General features: G+C 47.6%; 2 protein-coding genes across 2 annotated transcripts; both read left to right on the top strand.

Annotated features, from left to right (window-relative positions):
- The first annotated feature begins 1,501 nt into the window (after nucleotides 1-1,501).
- Nucleotides 1,502-2,563, top strand: LOC103747901 (olfactory receptor 10C1). The gene has a single exon (XM_008850463.1). The coding sequence runs from the start codon at nucleotides 1,502-1,504 to the stop codon at nucleotides 2,561-2,563; it is 1,062 nt and encodes a 353-aa protein (XP_008848685.1).
- Nucleotides 2,564-13,283: 10,720 nt separating this feature from the next.
- Nucleotides 13,284-19,032, top strand: LOC103747900 (putative olfactory receptor 2I1). The gene is given in 4 exon segments (XM_017802552.1): nucleotides 13,284-13,289; nucleotides 18,122-18,300; nucleotides 18,302-18,367; nucleotides 18,369-19,032. Coding segments are annotated over 4 exon segments (915 nt in total).
- The last annotated feature ends 1,537 nt before the right edge of the window (nucleotides 19,033-20,569 follow it).

The following is a 20,569-nucleotide window of genomic DNA, read 5'->3' as shown; positions in this document are numbered from 1 at the left end:
AGGTCATCCCCTAATTCTTACCATCTAATGAACAGACTACAAAATAACAGTTTAATTAGTTGTGTGAACACTGTCCCTATTGAAAAGCAGAATATGCTGGGAGACTCGAGTCCTCAGAGACTTAAAGAGACACAAACCTTAGAAAATGTTCCTCATGAGGGACCTGGGATGCCTAGGGAGGAGAAAACAACCCAGTCTTCAGGCACTGCCTGCCTTTATCAATGGATATTTCCCAAATAAGGAAATACCGTGATGTCCTGGAAAATGGGGGGAGACCCAGGGTGGGCTGAAACAGGGACTGAGCTGTACCAGTACTGGTGTGCAGACTCGGGGTTTTAATGCATGCTTGCATTTTTACAGAATATTTGGATTTACGTGTCTCGTATACCTTCAGATGTTTATTATTTTTATATTAAATATGCTGTGACTTTCATTTTATTTGTAATGATGTTGGTATAGATATGTAATGCATGGTATATCCGTGGGCTGAGACGAACCAGGTTTCTGAGGTGGTTAACTTACTCTTCTGTGCTGAGACTGAGAGGTGCAGTACATTCATGTAAGCATCTGTGTGGCTTATGTGCAAGGTCTGGTGAGTTGCATGTGTTGTGATGTGAAGGGATGATTCTGGGAAGCAGCAAGATGTGGAAATGATCAGTTGAGAGAGGCCCTGCCATCCTCCACAGCACTGATGTCCCAGAGACCCTCACTAGGTCCTGTCATCTCCACAGCTGTGTTGTTACAGAGACCCCTCTCTGTATGGTTTCACTCCTTGTAGCTGCTTGGAAGAGGGGACCGCTCAGATTTCTTCCCTAGCCAATGGAGGCTGTGAACTTCATCTGCTGGTAAGATGATAGAAAATGAAGAGGGGGTGATAAGTGGAGGGATGGGGAGTGATAATTGAATCAGGGAAGGGAAATGGACAGGAAAAGATAAGGGGAAAGAAAAACAAAGATAAAAGATTCAGAGGAAGGATGGACAGAAAATCCCCTTGACTGGGAACAGGTTTTTCCTCCCATGGAAGTGGACCCAGTTCTGGTCTTGAGCAGGAAAACATCAGCTGGGTGGGAAATGCCCAACCCCAGCCCTGAAGCAAGGATGGAAATGGAGAATAGTGAAAGGCCTGGACATGGGGGCTCTGGACTGTAATCCCAGCACTCTGCAAGCTGAGGCAGGAGGGCAAAGGAGAGTTGGAGGCCAGTCTGAGATACCCAGTGAGTTCCAGACCATCCTGGGATGCAAGTGAAGCTCTATAAAATGAAAAGAGAGAGAGAGCCTAGAACAGTCCAACGGTTTGCCAGAGCAGAAGAATCTGACCTCAGTGTCTGCTTCTGAAAGGTGTGCACTGTGGAGAGAGGTCAGAGACATATGGGCCGAGGGTGCAAAACGGGCTTGCTGCATTTCCAAGGCCCAGACCCTGAGAGTCTGAGAGAAGGAGCTCGGAGGCAGAGGCATCCTCTGGATCCCCGTCAGAACGCACAGGACTTCCTCCTGCCGCAGGATGGGGACCAACGCCTCCCAGGTGACTGAGTTCGTGCTGGTGGGCTTCTCCCGCCTGGCCCACCTGCAGGGCCTGCTTTTCTCCCTCTTCCTGGCTATCTACCTGCTCACAGTGGCCGGCAACCTCCTCATTGCGGCGCTGGTCTCCACGGACGCCGCGCTCCAGTCCCCCATGTACTTCTTCCTCCGAATCCTCTCTGCCCTGGAGATATGCTACACGTCGGTCACCGTCCCCCTGCTGCTGCACCACCTGCTCACCGGCCAGCGCCACATCCCGCGGTCCGGCTGCGCCCTGCAGATGTTCTTCTTCCTCTTCTTCGGCGCCACCGAGTGCTGCCTGCTGGCCGCCATGGCCTACGACCGCCACGCGGCCATCTGCGAGCCCCTGCGATACCCGCTGCTGCTCAGCCGCCGCGTGTGCAAGCAGCTGGCGGGCGCCGCGTGGGCCTGCGGGGCCCTGGTGGGCCTGGGCCACACGGCCTTCATCTTCTCCTTGCCCTTCTGCGGCACCAACGCCGTCCCTCACTTCTTCTGTGAGATCCAGCCGGTGCTGCAGCTGGTGTGTGGAGACACCTCGCTCAATGAGCTGCAGATCATCCTGGCGGCCGCGCTCATCATCCTCTGCCCCTTCGGCCTCATCCTCAGCTCCTACGGGCGGATCCTGGCCACCATCTTCCGGATTCCCTCTGCCTCCGGCCGCAGGAAGGCCTTTTCCACCTGCTCCTCCCACCTGCTGGTGGTCTCCCTCTTCTATGGCACTGCCATCTTTATCTACATCCGCCCTAAGGCCAGCTACGACCCGGCCACGGACCCCCTGCTGTCTCTGTTCTATGCGGTGATCACCCCCATCCTCAATCCTGTCATCTACAGCCTGAGGAACGCAGATGTCAAGGCTGCCCTGAAGAGAAGCATCCAGAAAATGGGGCTGTACAGATTTGACAAGGGGTGGGGTATGACTCTGGAGCAGCACTCCTGGACAGTACCGAATTACGAAGGATCAAAGGAGAGGAGATGTGGAACTCAGAAGAGGGTCATACAGTTAAGAAGACAGCTTTGCCTCTGAGGAGCTGCCACAGACAAACTTCTCAACACCCACAGGCTCTTTTCTGCCTTCCGTAGAAGGGAACCCAAGATGGAGGGACGATTTTACAAGCAGAACAATTTAACAAAGTTGCAGAATATCAGTCCCAACAGACTATCAAGATAATAAGGTTTCCAGCCACAGCACAAAGATCCTTTAAGTTATTTGGCATTGGGACATGGTACAAAAGGCCTTTGTTCCCCGAGTGGCTGTCTTGATTAATATGACGGCACACATAATCATACCTAATTTTTTAAAATTTGTCTCTAGGAGACGGAGAGATGGCTCAGAGATTAAGAATGGGTACTGCTCTTGCAGAAGACCCAAGTTCTGTTCCCAGCACCCAGTGTTGGGCAGCTCACAACCCCAGCTCCAGGGGGATCTGATTTCCTCTTCTGGCCTCCAGGGGTATTGCACTCATGTAAACATACCCCCACACCCAGGTACACATAATTAAAAATAAATCTTTTTATTAATTTAAAAAATATTTTATTTATTTTTATTTTATGTGTATGAGCATAATGTCTGCATGTAGGTGGGTGCACCCATGTCATACATGCCCACTGAGGTCAAAAGAGGGTGTCAGATGCCCTGGAACTGGAGTTACAGATGGTTGTTAGCCACCATGTGGGTGCTGGGAATCAAACCCGGGCCCTCTGGAAGAGCAGCCAGTGCTCTTAACTGCTGAACCATCTCTCCAGGCTCCTAAAAATAAATCTTAAAAAAAAATCTATCTTTAGGCAAAAGCTCTTAAGAACTGAAAGGGGCCAGAAAAGAATCATACAGGCAAGTTCTTATGGAAATTAGTTCAAGAGAGTGGTTGAAAGGATTGATCTTGGGGCTAGGGACATGGCGTAGTGGACAAAGGAGCTTCCTGCCAAGCCTGATGGCAGGACTTCCACCCCATAACCTGTATGGTGGACAAAGGAGCTTGCTGCCAAGCCCGATGGCAGGTCTTCCATCCCCAGAACCTTATGGGGGACAAAGGAGCTTGCTGCCAAGCCCGATGGCAGGTCTTCCATCCCCAGAACCTTATGGGGGACAAAGGAGCTTGCTGCCAAGCCCGATGGCAGGTCTTCCATCCCCAGAACCTGTATGGGGGACAAAGGAGCTTGCTGCCAAGCCTGATGGCAGGACTTCCATCCCAGAACCTGTATGGTGGACAAAGGAGCTTGTTGCCAAGCCCGATGGCAGGACTTCCACCCCATAACCTGTATGGTGGACAAAGGAGCTTCCTGCCAAGCCCGATGGCAGGTCTTCCATCCCCAGAACCTGTATGGTGGACAAAGGAGCTTGCTGCCAAGCCTGATGGCAGGTCTTCCATCCCCATAACCTGTATGGTGGACAAAGGAGCTTGCTGCCAAGCCTGATGGCAGGACTTCCACCCCATAACCTGTATGGTGGACAAAGGAGCTTGCTGCCAAGCCTGATGGCAGGACTTCCATCCCCAGAACCTTATGGTGGAAGGAAAAAACTGACTCCCACAAACTGTCATAAACAATCATTTAAAATTTAATCTAAAGAATTAATCTTGATGTCAGTAGACTTGCATTCTAATCCTTTGCTTGTATATGGGTTGTTTTCTTTTGTTTGAAACAGGGTCAGATGTAATGCTGGAAGTTCTCAGACTCACCGTGTACCTGAAGCTGGCTTTAAACCCCCCATTCTCCTGCCTCCACCTCCCAAGTGCTGGCATTACAGACATTCAGCACAAATCTGCCTTGAATTCAAATCCTAATTCTTCCAATCAATTACGTGTGTGGTCAGGACAATTGATGTGCTCTCTCTGAGCCTCCATCTCCTTATCCATGAAGCTGAGATACAATGGAGTTGACTTCTCTGGGAGCTTATGGGAACTCACAGACATGTTAGTCATCAGGCTTGCTATGGGAGCAAAACTGGCATCAAGGTAATGCCCATGGCACATTCTTTTGCCAGAGGAAGAAGGATGTTCTTAGACTGTCGGTGACCTTAGTACCCAGGAAACCCAAAGGAAGATCGATAAAGACTCCACACAACAAGGCTACAGGAATGTGTCCCCAAACCGTGAGGCAAACCAAAAACAACCAGGACACCGAAGGTGAATAAAACAGCCATGAAGTGCAAGAGTCAATGGAATACAGAGCCAATAAATGAGAAAAGGTGAGAGGGCTCATTAATAAAAGATGGCTCTGCTGGGTGTAGTGGTGCCAGTAATCCCAGCACATGGGAGGCTGAGGCAGGAGGATTGTTGCAAGTTCCAGGCCAGCCTGGGCTACAGAGTAAATCTGTCTTTGAAAAAAAACAGAAGAAGGAGGAGGAGAAGGGGGGAGGGGGAAAGGAGAGGGAGGGGAGGGAGAGGAGGAAGAAGCCGCCAGGCACAGTAGCACATGCATTTAGTCTCAGCACTCAGGAGGCAGAGGCAGGTGGGTCTCTGTGAAATCAAGATCAGCCTAGTCTACACAGCAAGTTCCAGGTCAGCTGGGGCCAGAGGGGGACAATGTCTCAAAAAACAAACAAACAAAAAAGAAGTCTTCCAGAGGTCCAAGAGAACATACTAATTAAGAATTCGCTAATAATTAAAAATATATAAGAGAGGATGGGGTAAAAGCAATCAGAATGCACTATGTACATGTATGATATTGTCAAAGAATAGATTGCTATTTTTAAAAAAGAAAAATAATAAAAATACAGTCCACACTTTTTAAATTTTTTAAAATTTATTTTTAATCATGAGTACATGTATGTCTGTGTGTAGGTATGTGCATGTGGGTGCAGTGCCTGTGGAAGCCAGAAGAGGATGTCAGATCCCCTGGAGGGGGAATTACAGTTGGTTGAGAGTTGCCTGACATGGCTGCTTCCAACTGAACTCAGGTCCTCAGAGCAGCCAACGCTGTTAACCCCTGAGCGTCTCTCCAGCCCACACACATTTTGTGATTCTTAACACTTAGTCTTGCCAGTGCTTAGCCAGGGATTTCTCCATGCTTGCTGCTCCTCCTGATGCTGTGTTGAATACTGAGGAAATACATGGTGGTGCCTTTGCCCAGACAGTCCTTGTTTAGAGAGAAAACATGGATTCCATGACACTGTCACTGAATAAGGAAAGTTAGGAAGTACTGTGCTCCAAACATCAAAGTGAGGCTGGGGCCCTGGCTCAGTGGGAAAATGCTCACCTAGCAAGCCAAGGCTGGGCTCAATCCCCAGATCTGAAGGAAAAATTACACACGTGGTTACTCTACCATGTCCCAGAAAGACCTCGTGGCCTTCTCTACGTGTGCTGTATCTGTACTCTCGGCCTCTCCAGTGCCCATCAGAACTTCACTAGAGAGAAAAAACCTTGAGGAAGATCTGCCTGAAGGGTCAGCAAAATGGTTTTTCCTTTAGTCACTGAAACTCTCATCCCCAGGGTGAAGCAGGCCAACAGAGATGCACATTTAAAATGTACCATTTCCACCTCCTAATCAACTCCATCTACTCTTCCCCAGAGACTGTTCTTGCTTTGAGTACTTTGGCATTCTGCCATTCATTCCCACTGGAGAAGATGACAAGAGGCAGCCTTCTGAAACTCGGAGGAAAGTTACCCACATCTCCTGACATCTTCCTGTCGTATAACCAATACCTTCTGTTTATGAGATAGTGTCTCATGTAGCTCACTCAAACTGACCTGTAAGTCACAGATCTTAAATGCTGGGATTACAGATGAGAGCCACCACACCCAGCTGGTGATATCTTTCTTCTCACCATTGGATGAAAGTATAATTGACATGTAATAAATTGTATATATCATATATATTGAAATGTACAATTTGGTAAGTGTTGACATATGCATGCACCACGAAACCATCAGCACAGTCATTAAATAACATACCCTCCCCCAACAGCTCTCTCTTGCCTCACTGCAGTCTCCCTTCCACCCCTCTGCATTCCTCATTCAATATGCGAACAGTCATAAAATCTGTACTTTTGGGTCTAATTATTCTTATCCAGTATAATTGCTTTGCGATTAACCCTGCTATAGTGTGTGGCAGCTGTTCCTGTTCATTCTTGAGCAGTGTCCCATCACACAAATGTGCCTCAGTTTATCTATCCATGATGATGGAAGTGTGGAGTGTTTCCAGTTTTTCACTCTTACCTATGAAGCATCTGTGAACTTCTGTGTATACTTATGGTATCTGTTCATTGCTCCTGATGTATCCAGTTGCACATACAGACATACAGAATGGACACATCACAAGCAGGAGTTGGTTTTCAATGAGGAAAGTCCTGGGTTAAGACTGGGAACTAGAAAGATGGCTCATCAGTGAAGAGCACTCATTGCTCTTCCAGAGGACCCAAGTTCGATTCCCAACACCCATCATGTTGGGCCACTCACAATCATCTGTAATCCAGGAAATTCAACATCCTCTTCAGGCCTCTCTGGGTACCTGCACACATATGGCATGCGCGCACGCACACACACACATAAATAAATAAATAAATAAAAAAGTAAATCCTTAAAAAAGAACTATCAACTGGGGCTGGAGATACAACTCAGTGATTAAAAGTGCTGACTGCTCTTACAGAGACACACACACACACACACACACACACACACACACGAGAGAGAGAGAGAGAGAGAGAGAGAGAGAGAGAGAGAGAGAGAGAGAGAGACTCTAGTCTTACTAAAACTGACCTAAAGCAAACTCCTGGTACCACCTTTGCAGTTTTCTACTTCATTATAAATAAACTGGAGACTGAATTAAATCAGCTGCCCTGGGTTACAGATTTCCTGCTCTATACTGATTTCATCCAAAGATCTGCCTCCAGTAACTGACTCTCTCACAAAGAACCAAATCAAAAAGTGTGTTGAATGCTCTTTCACCATCACTGCCACAGGATCTTGAACTCCACCAGTCCTGAGCCAAACTTAAGCATGTCTGTGTGATTCCATGAAAAACACCGGTCAAAATAGCTAACAAGCTTTTAACTCTAATCCCAGAAGGGAAAGAAGGCCAGCAGAAAGATTTGTTTCTTTTTGGTTGTATTCACACAAGCTTCCAGAAGAGGGCAGGCATGAGCAGATTTACCAGTAAAGAAAGCAAAATTGGGTGACCTGGGTACCACACGGGGACAGGGAGATGGAGTGTAGACACAAAATTTATCTTTGAGTGTTCAAGGTCTAACCCCTCACCCCAAGTTGAGATGACAAGGGATCAGAAGATGCCTCTTCCAAAATGCAGTATTTTCTGCCCCAAGTCTCCCCTCTGGAGAGGCTTGTCATATCTGTGAACTGCATTAAACAGCAAACCTCCACTCTTCTGGGTCTACAGTCAGCACCTGGGTGTGCTACCCCAAAAAGCAAATCTCATCATCTTGGGGTGCTCTTAGAATGCAGCATCCTGACATGGTGGGCCTACAAGTTAGACACAAACACTAAATCATTACCATTTGTCCCTAGTCAGGTGCAAAATCCCACTCCCAAGACTCATAAATGCCCTTCCCTTTGGATTGCAGAGAATTCTTTAAATTGCTGAAGAGATGTATTACCTGAGCCATGAGCTTAGGATGAAAAATTGGAAACAAATAGCACGGGACTTGGACTCTGAACTCACAAAGATGGAATGTCTAAAGGGGTCCTGAAAACAGAAAGGGCTTTGCAAAGTGAGAACCGAGCCAGGTCTAATTGACCATGCCCCGTTGTGTCCAGTGAACAACACAACTCATTGTAAGGAAGTCTAACTCCTCTCCTTGTTTCCAGAGGCTTTCTTAAGATTTCCAGATGACCTATAGGGGTGGTGGGGGTAGGGACAGGTGGTTTGACTCATGGCCCTCTAATGGGACAGGCCACCTCTACAATAGTTGCACAGACTTCAATACTATGCTCACCTTTCATTTGGGGTGAGGTGGGAGCCTGTCTACCACAGGCTGAGAGCACAAAACTATTGACCTGCCAGGAAACCATCAACAGCAGCACCAGGGAACCTGGAAATACAAATTATCAAATGAATCTGGAATTCTGAGGGTATGACCCAGATAAAAATCTGAAAACTACTGCCCTAAGCTTCACAGAGCAGGTTTCAGGATCTGCCATCCAGGCTACAGGAGATGTGGTTTCACAGTTTGACCACATGGTGGTAGTACAAGTCCACTATATTGCTGTCTGGCTCTAAGGTGGGTTGAGAAAGGAATTGAGAGAGGGGACTATACCCAGAAATGGGTAGGCTCTGGGAAGGTCTGGGAAATTACAAAGTCAGGGCAAAAGTTTTTATAAACAGTAACTTTAAATACATCTGGAAGACAGCACAGGAAAATGAGGTTGATCCAAATAGTTAATAGAGGAGAAAACACAAGCTTCAGCCAAGTTTAACAAGTTTAGCTATGGCTGTCTTCTTCCAGTGGAAAAGTCACTGAGGAAAGTTTAGAGAGCAAGTCCAGGGGGGACCATGGAAAGCTTGGTTTCCGGTGAAGGACTGAAAGAAAGATGGTCTTTTCACTCAGGCCCTGTCAACCAGTCCCCTCCTCTCACTGAAACACATTAAGCACATTAGCCCTGAGAAGATGAGGCCATTACAACCCAACCCAACACTCCTCCTCCCATGCATCCTTCACCCCTGCCCCCACCATCCTTTCCCATTTCAAGTCTACCCTGAGTCCCATGAAAGACAGGAAGTGCTTTTTGTTTTAATTTTCTGATTTCCCAGATGTTTTGAATTAGCAAAAGATTCTGTTCCAGGTTTGATAAAAAATAGGCACTGAGATGTATTTCGGGTTAATGGGCAACTTAACAATGCTAGCCAGCACAGCAGAGGTTCAGTTCTAAATCCCACCTAAAAGAACAGCCCAAGAAACAAAGAGAATTCCTTTTATAGGTTTCTAGAGGAGGTGGGGGATCTAAAGCATTATCTGACTTTTGCAGCGAGTTTGTATGTGAGTTGGATTGCCATAAACGATTGATAGACAGATGATAGATGATGATAGATGGATAGATAGATAGATAGATAGATAGATAGATAGATGATAGATGATAGATACTTTGATCACATTCCCTCATTATCTTGTCTTATCCCCCTGAGGCAACACCCTGGATACAACCCAACTCCAGGCTGCTTCTCCTCCCAGACCAGCTTCTAGTACCTCACGATGCTTTCCTTCTGGTTAAAAGTTCTTGCCACACAGTCCACAGCTGGACCGATCACCAGTGTAGACTCTGGTGCTGAATCCTGACTACACTGTAGGCACCACAGGGGCTGCTCATAGCACACATGTTCAGGGCACTGCATAGGGCTGGAGCTGAGGTTGTACCCCACAGAAGAAACTGCTCTCAGCTCTGGATGTCCAAGGAGGGCCACTGATAGCAGGGGATCAGCTCAATGTCCTCCAAGGAGTGTCGGAGAGTCTTGCAAGGTTGCCCCCTGAAGGCTCACCCCCTGGAGAAGGGGTTTCTGAAGTTCTTCATCCTCAAAGCTGGTTGGTTGACATTCCTGGGGCTCAGCAAAACCACTAAATCCCCCTATCAGTCCTAAGTTCCCTTTCTTTAGCATCCTGTAAGCAGCGTCCTATCTGGCCCAGTGCACTGGACATCAAACACCACCTCTATCATGCCCAGTTCTCGCAGTAATGCCTCTTAATTATCTTCCAGTTCCTCATATTATTGGGGACCTCAGGGAGACCAAGTGTCCCTGAAGGTTTGTATGAACAGTCCACCACATTGCTTCAGGCTATACAACCTTTGTCTCAAGGACTGACAAGTACTTCCAGTATTCAGTTTCTCCAGGTCCCGAGCACTCAGACTGATCCTATCTGCCCCAGGTCCCACAACCTCATAGGACAAACTATGAGAGTCTCTTTCCTTTCTTGTTTAAAAGTCCTTCCCAATTCAAGAAACTCAACGTGAGTGAATAATGTGGCTCCCAGAAGACGTGGGTAATTAAGTTGAAGTCTCACTGCCAGGCATGGGATAGCCTATGAGTTATTGGTCAGGGAGGCTCCAGAGACCTCCAAAAACAATACAGCCGATTGTCATTATTCTTATTTGTCCACTGTAACTAGGTGGTAAGACCCTACTGTTAAAAATATTACATGTCTTAGTCGAACGACATCAAGAGACCAGTCTGGAACTGAGCTTGAAGCTTCCTCTCTGCTGGTTAGCTTTCGTAGTACCAGAGGAGCTATGAAGGCTGATGGAAAAGACCTGTAGTCTTATCTGGTGTCGGACAATACATGCTATACAACCAACCTGCCAGGTGGGTGTGCCACTGGTGCAATAGAGGCATGACTGCTGTAGGGGTAACCAATGCCTTTCTGACTTGGATTTGAGACCTGTCCTGCAGGAGGGAATTCATACCGTGTACTGCCAGCCACTTGATGGTCAGACCAAGCATCAGGGAGAGGAGCTTCCGAGCAAGAGTGAGGGAGCACAAAGTACCAAGGGGGGCATGCTCAGAATAGAAGGAAGAGGAGAGAAGACTGCGGTTTTCTGAGTAATTCAGAAGAGCTGGGCGTGGCTATGGCCCTGTGAGCTACTGAGCTAGGGGCAAGAATTCTGGGCAAGAAAAGCACTTTATCTCATTAAAGGGTTAATCATCCCACTCATCTCTTTAGCATGACTTAAGGCAAACCCACCTTCCTGGGTGGTCCCTTAGTCAGGACATTGACCTGTCCAATCGGAATGTTGGGTCTTCACCCAGACCAGAGAGTTCATCCTCTTGACCAGAAGGAACTAGTTTTCTCTACTGGTGCTTTACTGCTGCTGTGTCATATCCGCCCCCCCATCTGAAGGGGTCACTCTAAAATCAGTTAGGAGGTTAGACTGAAATCAGGGGAGAGATAGAACCCATTTTTTGTCATGAAACTCTAGAAAAGGACCAGTAATTCTTTAAAGGGTTATTTGCAGGGCGGTGGGTGACTCCACTAGCTGCATCACAGAAAAGCCCATGCCAGCGTTGGCGAAGGACTCAAGCTGCCTCACTGGCATCACCTGCACAATTTTCAGGCAGCTCCATCACTAAGGAGTGTTCTCTCCTCAAGCGTTGTTTACTGCTTACTGGAACTCTGGGAGGGGACTGCTGAATCTTTTAAATTTCAGGGAACTTTGAGTCTTTCATGAGTTTCATGAACTTTGTGGGCCTCCTGTTCCTCTCCATGAGGAAATGTTTTCAATCTTGAAGAAATAGCTACATTCATATAGATTTGTATATGGCGATCTGAAGGTTTTTGCCTCTGTCCTTTAATGTTGGTGGTCATGAATGTAAAGTGAAACCCTTGGCCTGTGTGGGAGTTTTTCTCCTACAATAATCAACCAAACATGCATAGTCAATCAAATTAGAGTTTGATTTAAACAAGACAGCAACTTAACCAAGAGAATACTAAAAAGTGGAAACAGGGGTAAGGGTTTACAAAGAAGTAATTTTTATTGTATTTATTTGTGGGAGACTATGGGCATGCATGTAACCTCTTCAGAGCAGGTGTGGAGGTCAGAGGACAACTCTGCTGGATTGAGTTGTCTCCACCATGCAGGTCCCAGGGATCAAACTCAGATTGTCAGTCTTGGCAGCAAGCACCTTTACCCACTGGGCCATCTCACCCACCCCAAAGAAGTAATCATGATGGTGGGAGGCAATCTGTGCTGGATAGAGAGAGATGTGAAGACGTGAGGAAGGTGAGGGACCGTGATAATTTTCCATATTATGGAGGAAGGAAATGAAAGGAGGGTGGAGGTGTAGCCTATGTGAATAATTAGTTACCGAGATTTATGACAAGAGTAGAGTGTGGGCCAGAAACAAAATATTCAAGAATGAAGAGCGGAAAGGCTCAGGAGAGGTTGACAGAGCCGGGAGGGAGGAGGGGGAGGGGTGGCAGGCAAAAGCCAGTGGTATGAATCAGTCCCTGAACTGGGCGAGGCACATGCCAGTGATCCCAGCACTTGGGGAGACTGAGGCAGGGGTATCATGATTTTGAGGCTAGATTGTATTACATAGTAAGTCTCTGTTTGTTTTCCAAAATAAAAACTCTGAGGATGACTTAAATCTCTGCCTCCAACAGACTAAAGTCTGGGACTCCGACAGAATTGCTGAGGTTCAGCAGGTAGCGTGAACCCAGTCAACAAATGAGCAGGTTAGAAAAGAAACAGGGAAGTATGAGTCAGTAGAAATGACAGTAAGAGGAAATTAAGCCGCCTCTGGCCTCCACACCCTGCCAGACACAACACCCTGAAGGGATCGTCTCTCCAGAATTCGCCCTTCTTCCCCGGGGGCCGCCTCTCTGGACACTTCCGTGGAAAGAGCTAATCATGGGAGTGGGGCACAGACTCCCCAAGGCTGCTCCCCTCTTCTTAGGACCAGGGAATGGCGATCGCTGTCTCCCCTCGAGTCAGCACCTTCCCTTGCTCCCCCCTTAGTGTCCGGAAGGTTATGTTTGGAGCCACCAACTAGTGAAAACTGGCTCGAGTTGCCCTATCTGTGCCCCTTACAGGACTCCACTGCTGCCTTGGCCCCCACGTTTCACAAACTTAAGCATCTTTGCAGGTCATCTAATCATTTCCTCTGCTGACCAGCAAGATGGCACCCAGCCTCTGTCTTCTTCCTGAGGTGCCCAGCTCTGCCCTCAAGCCTTCACTCCAGAAATCAATACAGTTAAACAACTGGGTCCTTTGTTAATCTCCCCCTGCCCCCGCCCCATGATTCCAAACCCAGAGAATCCAGAGAGAGGGATCAACAGATCATCTTGACACTCAAGGTCTAAACACATGAAGGTAAGTCTGTTATCCTGACCTATCAAGTAAGGTTTGTGGACACATAATTTACAACAGGTTTGTCCTCTGAGGGATCATGGATGGTGTGTGCACGTGTGTGTGTGTTTCTGTGTTTATGTATGTATGTTGTTTGTATGTGTGTATTTCTGTGCTCATGTTTGTGTGTACAACTGTGCGTGCATGTATGTGAATACATGTGTTTCTGCATGAGTGTGTATGGATGTATACACATGCATACATGCATGTATATATGCTGTGGTTATATATGTACATGTGTGTTTCTGTGTGTTATATGTTTGTGTGTTTCTGTTTCTGTATGTATATGTGTTTGTGTTTCTGTGTGTGTTTGTATGTATTATGCATGTATGGTTCTCTGTGTTTATGTGTTTGTGTGTGTGTTTCTCTGTTTCTGTGTGAGTGTGTATGTGCATAAGTTTGTGTGTATTTGAGTGTATACATATGTGTGTTTATGTGTTTGTGTTTCTATGTGCCTATGTGTGTTTCTGTGTGTGTATGTACATGTTTGTGTGTATTTCTGTGTGTGCATATGTGTGTTTGTGTGTATCTTTGTGAATGTTTCTATGTGTCTGTGTGTGTTTCCGTGTGTGTATGTATATAAGTTTGTGTGTATTTGTGTGTGTGCATATGTGTGGGTTCATGTTTGTGTGTTTCTGTGTGTTGGAGCTTTGTTCTTGGGGTTTGTGTGGAATGTAGTAAAGACGTCTGTGCAGTTTTCCTCGTATTTCCCTGTTTTGCTACTGCTGTGTGTTTGAAGGTGAGTGGTTCGGGACTTAGGCAAGTCCTGTGCTGGTGTACGACTACCATAATCACAGTTCTGAAGAACCTGACTTTTTGAAATTCATCACCTCTAGCCACCATTGCTCCGTAAAACTAAACACCATGTCTTATATTTTATCCATGTCCAGTACAGCCCCAATACTGTAACGTGGTCCAGAAATAAAGACCAGGCTTTGGGTGCCGTGTTTATCCTCCACAGTCTCTAGCATATCAGAGTCTGGTTTTTTTTTCTTTTTTAAAATCAAAGACTTTGGAGTTAGTCGGATTTGAGTCAAAATCCTATTATTCATTTACAAATACTGTCACTGTGGACATGTTGAATTTTGATCACCTCCCTGTCCTGCTCTGTAAAACAAAACTATTCTCTAACTTCGAATCAAGTAAATAATAACGTTAATACATGAAAGGAAAATGAATTTTTGCATCAGTTTTGTCCCCACCTTGTGTGGGAACTCTTGAAAAACATGTCCTGTGTGATACATTCCTATAACCTCAGACTTCAAGGGGCTGGACAATTCAGAGTTAGTGGCCTGTTTAGGCTGCATATTGAGACAACCATCTTTAAAAATAAAACTATTGGGCTGGAGAGATGGCTCAGCAGTTAAGAACACTGACCTTCTTGCAGAAGACCCGGGTTCGAATCCCACCACCCACATGGCAGCTAACAACTGTCTGTAACTCCAGTTCCAGGGGATCCGACGGCCTCTTCTTCCCTCGCGGGCATTGCACGACACGGGTGCACTTACCTATATGCAGGCAATACATGCATACACATAAAATAAAAATAATAAATAAAATATTTAAAATAAATAAAAATAAAACTATTTTATTTCTGGGCTGGTAGTGTGATTCAATGATAGAACATGTATTTAATATGAATGAGGCCCTGGATTCAATATCCAACACCACAAAATAACAAACAACAAAAACAAAAACTTGTTTCCTGATTTATAAAATGCATGATACGCAGTTAACCACTCACCTACTGGGTGCCAGGCACTGTTGGAACTGCATTGCATACTTAACTCCCATTACCCACATCCGCTTTCATATGAGGAAACTGGGGCACAGAGAGGTTAAGCACATGCCCACAGTTGCTCAGCTAGGAATCAGCAGCGTCGACACTCAAACCTAAGGAGTCTGGCTCCTGAACACGTGCTATGAATCACCTTGAATTTGTTCTGTCTAAAGTGGATAAAATGAAACGACCTTATAAGCAGGTTGTTTTATTGGGAAAGGGAGGGTTTTTCTCTTTTTGAATATTTTTATTAATTCTTTGAAAATTTTCTGCCATGTATTTTGATCCTATTTGCCCCCCCCAACTCCTCCCAGATCCATACCCCTCCCCTACTCATCCAACTCTGTCTCCTCTTTTTGGTTTTTTTAACCCATGGAGTCAAATTTGTGCTGCCCATATATCCTTGGGTGTGTGGCCATACCCTGGAGCAATTTCAATTTCAGCCTACCAGGGACCACACCCTTAAAGAAAACTAATTCTCACCAGACCAGCAACTATCAATTGCCAATCGCTCCTCAGTTTGGGGAAGGAACTCCTGCCAACCTCAAGGGGGGAATTACCTTCTGAAAAAAAAATTACAAGACTGTGATCTTTTTATTGCATTTATTCATTGGTTTGGGGCATGCATGTGAAAGTCAGAGGACACCTTGCAGGAGTCAGTTCTCTCCTTCCATTTCTTGGGTCCCAGAGATGGATCTCAGGTCATCAGGCAGCAAGCATCCCTACCTGCTGAGCCATCCTGGCCTAGAGGACTGTGATCTTTAAATTTAAAGCAATAAGTGTGGTGTTTATGAGTATCTATGCGAGGATTCCTGATGGGAAACTTACACAGAGAGATTTCTGTGTGAGTTTTATCCACCCCATCAATTACCATGGTTTCTACACCATAAGATACTGGATTCACATCAATGCCAAGAGTCAAAAGACCTTGAGAAGAAGGTTCTCTTTTTTCCTTGCATTACCTTTACATTTGTTTGAGAAATGATTGACAGTAAAGCAGGGCTAAGACAAGAACCCAAAAAGTCATCCAGTTCAAACTGCTCCATTTACATTTAACAAAACTGAGGCAGAGGCTCATGACATGATTTCTACATCTCCATAACCAGCTGGAGGCCGCCATGTTAGCTGGGACCAAGGCCTTCTTTCTTCTAGTCTAACAGGAAGCACTCTTTCCTGCACCAGGCTAGCCTGAGGTGGCCCAGAGTATCACACAGCAGAAGGGCTGTGTGTACTAAAAACAGCCTCTACAAACTAGACAGCAATTGCAAGTTGTACAACTTGTGTTAAAAAAAAAAAACAAAAAAAAAACAAAAAAAAAACACCAGCCAGATGTGGCGGCACGTGCCTTTAGTCCCAGTACTTGGGAGGCAAAGGCAAGCAGATCTCTGTAAGTTCAAAACCAGCCTGGTCTACATAGCAAGTTAAGGCCAGCTGGGGCTACAGGAGATCCTGTCTCAAAAAGACCTAAAAAAAAAAAAAACCCAACAAAACAAAACAAACAAACAAAAGCAAACCAGTCAAGCACGGTGGCACACTCTTTTAATCTCAGCACTCAGGAGGCAAAGGCAGGTGGATCTCTATGAGATCAAGTCCTGGTCTACATAGTGAGTTCCAGGCCAGCTAGGACCATAGGGAGACACTGTCTTAAAAAGACACCCCCGAAAACACACACACAAAACCAAATTCGCAGGTGAGAGAATAGCTCCGTGTTAAGCACATGCTTTGCATGCACAAAGCTTTGTAGTCAACTTTCAGTCCAATGGAAAAAACAGAGGCACAATACAATTTTAAAGAGTTCATTTGTGCAAACAGCTATTCATGAATCAAGTAGATGTAGTTTAGTAAGCCACAAAGGGAACACAAAGGGGAGGTTTTTATAGGATGAACATAGAAGTAAAAACCTTTGATTGGAGGCTGGGCCTGGCGGCACACACCTGCAAATCTCGGCACTCTGGAGGTGCAGGCAAGGGGATCAGGAGTTCAAGGTCATCCTCTGCTACATAGAGAAATCAAGGCCAGCATGGGCCACATAAGACCCTGTCAAATGGAAGGTAGGGAAGGAGGGAGGGAGGGAGGGAGGGAGGGAAGGACAGGGTAAAGGCAAAGAAAAGGAAATATTTGATCGGCTGCAGTTATCACAGTCAGTCTATTCCACTGGCCTCATTTTTCTAACAGTCGCAGAAATAAAAAGGAGCACCTAAAACAAAGAAGGTAACAAGCTGATACATCCTGAGTCAGCTGGGACCTTTAGACACTGCACACTTCCAAGGCAAGTGGAGAAAGGAGGCTGAGTGGGACTGTCCCCCCAAATCTGCAGAGTTTCATTGGGAGGGACTCTGCCTTTCTTCCTTGGAGGCTGCTAAGTGCAACCAGAGCAGAGAATCAGCGAAAAGCTGACGGTGAAATAAGGCTGATTAGAGATGTGCTTAGGACAACTTGACTTTCTAAGTCCAGGACTGGTAAGACAGGGGCTTTGTGTCTGGCTCTGTCTGCCTCAAAGGATCTTGGGAACACAAATGAAGGAATACCGGCATGTGGATATTCACTGAGTTAAGGGTTCAGATAAGTTACATTACTTTATGTGCTTTTATCTCTTCCCCTGTCCATCTCACATTCCAGGATTTGCTTGTCATGGATAGCATTAAGTTCCTTTCTTATTATTTATTAATTTAATTTTTTATTTTACGTGCATGAGTGTATTGCTCGCAGGTAAGTACACCGGCGGAGGCCAGAAGAGGGTATCGGATCGCCTGGAACTGGCATCATGGATAGTTGTTAACTGTCATGTGGGTGCTGGGAACCGAACCCCGGTCCTCTGCAATAACCGCTGAGCCACCTCTCCAGTCCCCAAACTCCTTTTTTTAAAAGACCGTTTCCCACTATGTAGCCCTGGCTGGCCTGGAACTCGCTATGTGCACCAGGCTGTCCTTGAACTCACAGAGACCCTCATGCACCTGCTGTGCTGGGATTCAAGGCAGGCGCCACCACACCAAGCTAGCATTTCACCCTCTCCCAGCTCAACCACAGCTCGGAGGAGCGCTTCCTGCTGCTGGGTTTCTCCGACTGGCCGTCCCTGCAGCCGGTCCTCTTCGCACCGGTCCTGCTCTGCTACCTCCTAACGCTGACCGGCAACGCGGCGCTGGTGCTGCTGGCGGTGCGCGGCCCGCGCCCGCACACGCCTGTGTACTATTTCCTATCACCTGGCCCTGGTGGACGCGGGCTTCACCACCAGCGTGGTACCGCCGCTGCTGGCCGGCCTGCGCGTGCATGCTGCAGCTGTGCGCCTCGCTGGCGCTGGGCTCCGCCGACTGCGCGCTGCTGGCTGTGATGGTCCTGGACCGCGCGGCCGCTGTGTGCCGCCCGCTCCGCTACGCCGCGCTCGCCTCCCCGCGCCTGTGCCGCGCGCTGGCCAGCGCCTCCTGGCTGGGCCGCCTCGCCAACTCTGCGGCGCAGACGGCCCCGCTGGCCCCGCGGCCTCTGTGCGCGCCCCGCCGGCTGGACCACTTCATCCGTGAGCTGTCCGCACTGCTGCAGCTGGCCTGCCGCGGGGGCCGCAGCGCTACCGAGAGCCGGACGTTCGCGGCACGCGCGGTCATCCTGCTGGTGCCGTCCGCGGTCATCCTGGCCTCCTACGCCGCGGTGGGCCACGCCGTCTGGGGCACGCAATCCCACGCGGGGCTGCGGAAAGCGGCGGGCACCTGTCGCTAGCACCTGACAGCCGTCTGCCTGTTCTACGGCTCCGCCTCCTACGCCTACCTGCGACCCATGCACAGCTACGAGCAGGGCCGTGGCAAGTTCGCCTCGCTCTTCTACACCGTGGTCACACCCGCGCTCAACCTCCTCATCTACACGCTGCGGAACAAAGAGGTGAAGGGGACGGCGCGGAGGCTCCTGCAGAGTCTGGCAGGAAGGCAGGTCCGAAACTGAGAGGCCTGGAGAGGGCTCCGGACCCCGGGACCCCATGCCCAGTGGAGAATCGTCAGTCTGTCCTTCCAGCTGATCGTTTTTCTGGGAGAATCTGCAAGACTTGTCCTCAGGGAGTCCAGGGCGAGTGGGGGAGATCCCTTCCTTCCACAGGTAGGGATTCTTGGAGGGAAAGCTCTGAATCCTCTTGGAGGTAAAAAAAAAAAAAAAAAGATGGGCCCTTAGCTTCTCCCAGGCTGATGAAACACCATGGAAAGTTTCCTGGACTCGGCCATCAGGGGTCCCCCATGTTAAGAAGGACATCATGGGTACTACCCTGAAGAGACCCCCTTCCAGAAACAGGACCCATGGCTTCTCTTCTTGGGGAGCCAGTCCAACCTAATGCAGACCAGGTGACCAGTGCCCACCACAGAGCATTTGGCTGATAAATACACAAGGGATGTCTGGAAATCTTGGCAGTGTGCTGAGCCGGGTTAAGCTGGGACTCCCAGCTGCAGGAGGGGGCTCTTAAGAGACCAAGGAAAGAAGGAACCAGAACTGGCTGAAGATTGCAGCCAAGCTCCTGCTGTGAGGAATTCCTACATGTGACCAGGAGCCAGATAGAGAGGGACCTGAAACAGGAACAAAGAAGGTGGAGGAAGGGACCCCAGTTTCTAGGCGAGATGGAGGAGGAGGAGGAGGCTTCCCTTAGCCCTGGAGCCAGTGTCCATCCATCTGTCCATCCGTATGTCGTGTCGTGTTCCTCCCCCTCTCCCCCAGATAGGGCCTGCTACACCCAAAGGCAGTGCCCACACTGGTCCACATTCCTCCACCTTTTAGGAAGGCTGCTTGTCCGGTTCAGTGACCAACAATTCAAGCCTGAGGGGCTTGGGGGCCCTGAGGTATAGATGCAGAAGAAATCAGGACACAGGGGATGCAGAGGCATGTGAACCAGTGCATGCTTTATTCTAAGAAGCAACCTTGTTTATAGTACAAGAGAAAGAGAAAATGTTCTTCTCAAGCCAAATTATCTCATCATGGTGTTTACAGTACTTTTATGATATTTGCAGTACCTTCGTGTTCCCAGGGCTCAGCCCTCTTTGGAACCGTATCTGTCCTTCCATGCCTATCAAAACGCTCTGTTCTTTACTTACAACTTTATTAGCTATGCAGCTTGTTATACAAGCTTACTTAGGTACGTTTAATAGGGTTCAAGGAACTGTCAGTCTCATGATAGGAATAACTGCAGAGGAACATCCAAGTTCTCAGGGAACTGAGGCCTCCCGTTCCAGCTCTGAGTTTACTTCAGATCAGAACTCGGGCCTTCACAGCTGCTCCCTCCCTAGCCCAAGAAACTCCCACTAGAGACACAGAATCTCTACACACCCACACACCCTGTGGAAAGAATCTTTCTAGACCCACCCTCAGAAATAACTGCAATTTACTTGGGTGTGGGACACAGCAGATGAAAAGGTGCTAGATTTTATCTCATTCCATGCAGCTTCACATAAGGAGAGGGAAGACGTTAGTAAATTTCTAAATGATTTATTTAAACTGTGAT

Source organism: Nannospalax galili, unplaced genomic scaffold, assembly GCF_000622305.1.
Source record: "Nannospalax galili isolate Female #2095 unplaced genomic scaffold, S.galili_v1.0 scaffold1105, whole genome shotgun sequence".
In the NCBI taxonomy this organism is placed as follows: Eukaryota; Metazoa; Chordata; class Mammalia; order Rodentia; family Spalacidae; genus Nannospalax; species Nannospalax galili.
This window is presented reverse-complemented; position numbering and strand designations above follow the sequence as displayed.

Bases quoted from the DNA above. Each gene is read 5' to 3' on its own strand.
- LOC103747901 (XM_008850463.1), top strand. From the start codon at position 1,502: ATGGGGACCAACGCCTCCCAGGTGACTGAGTTCGTGCTGGTGGGCTTC.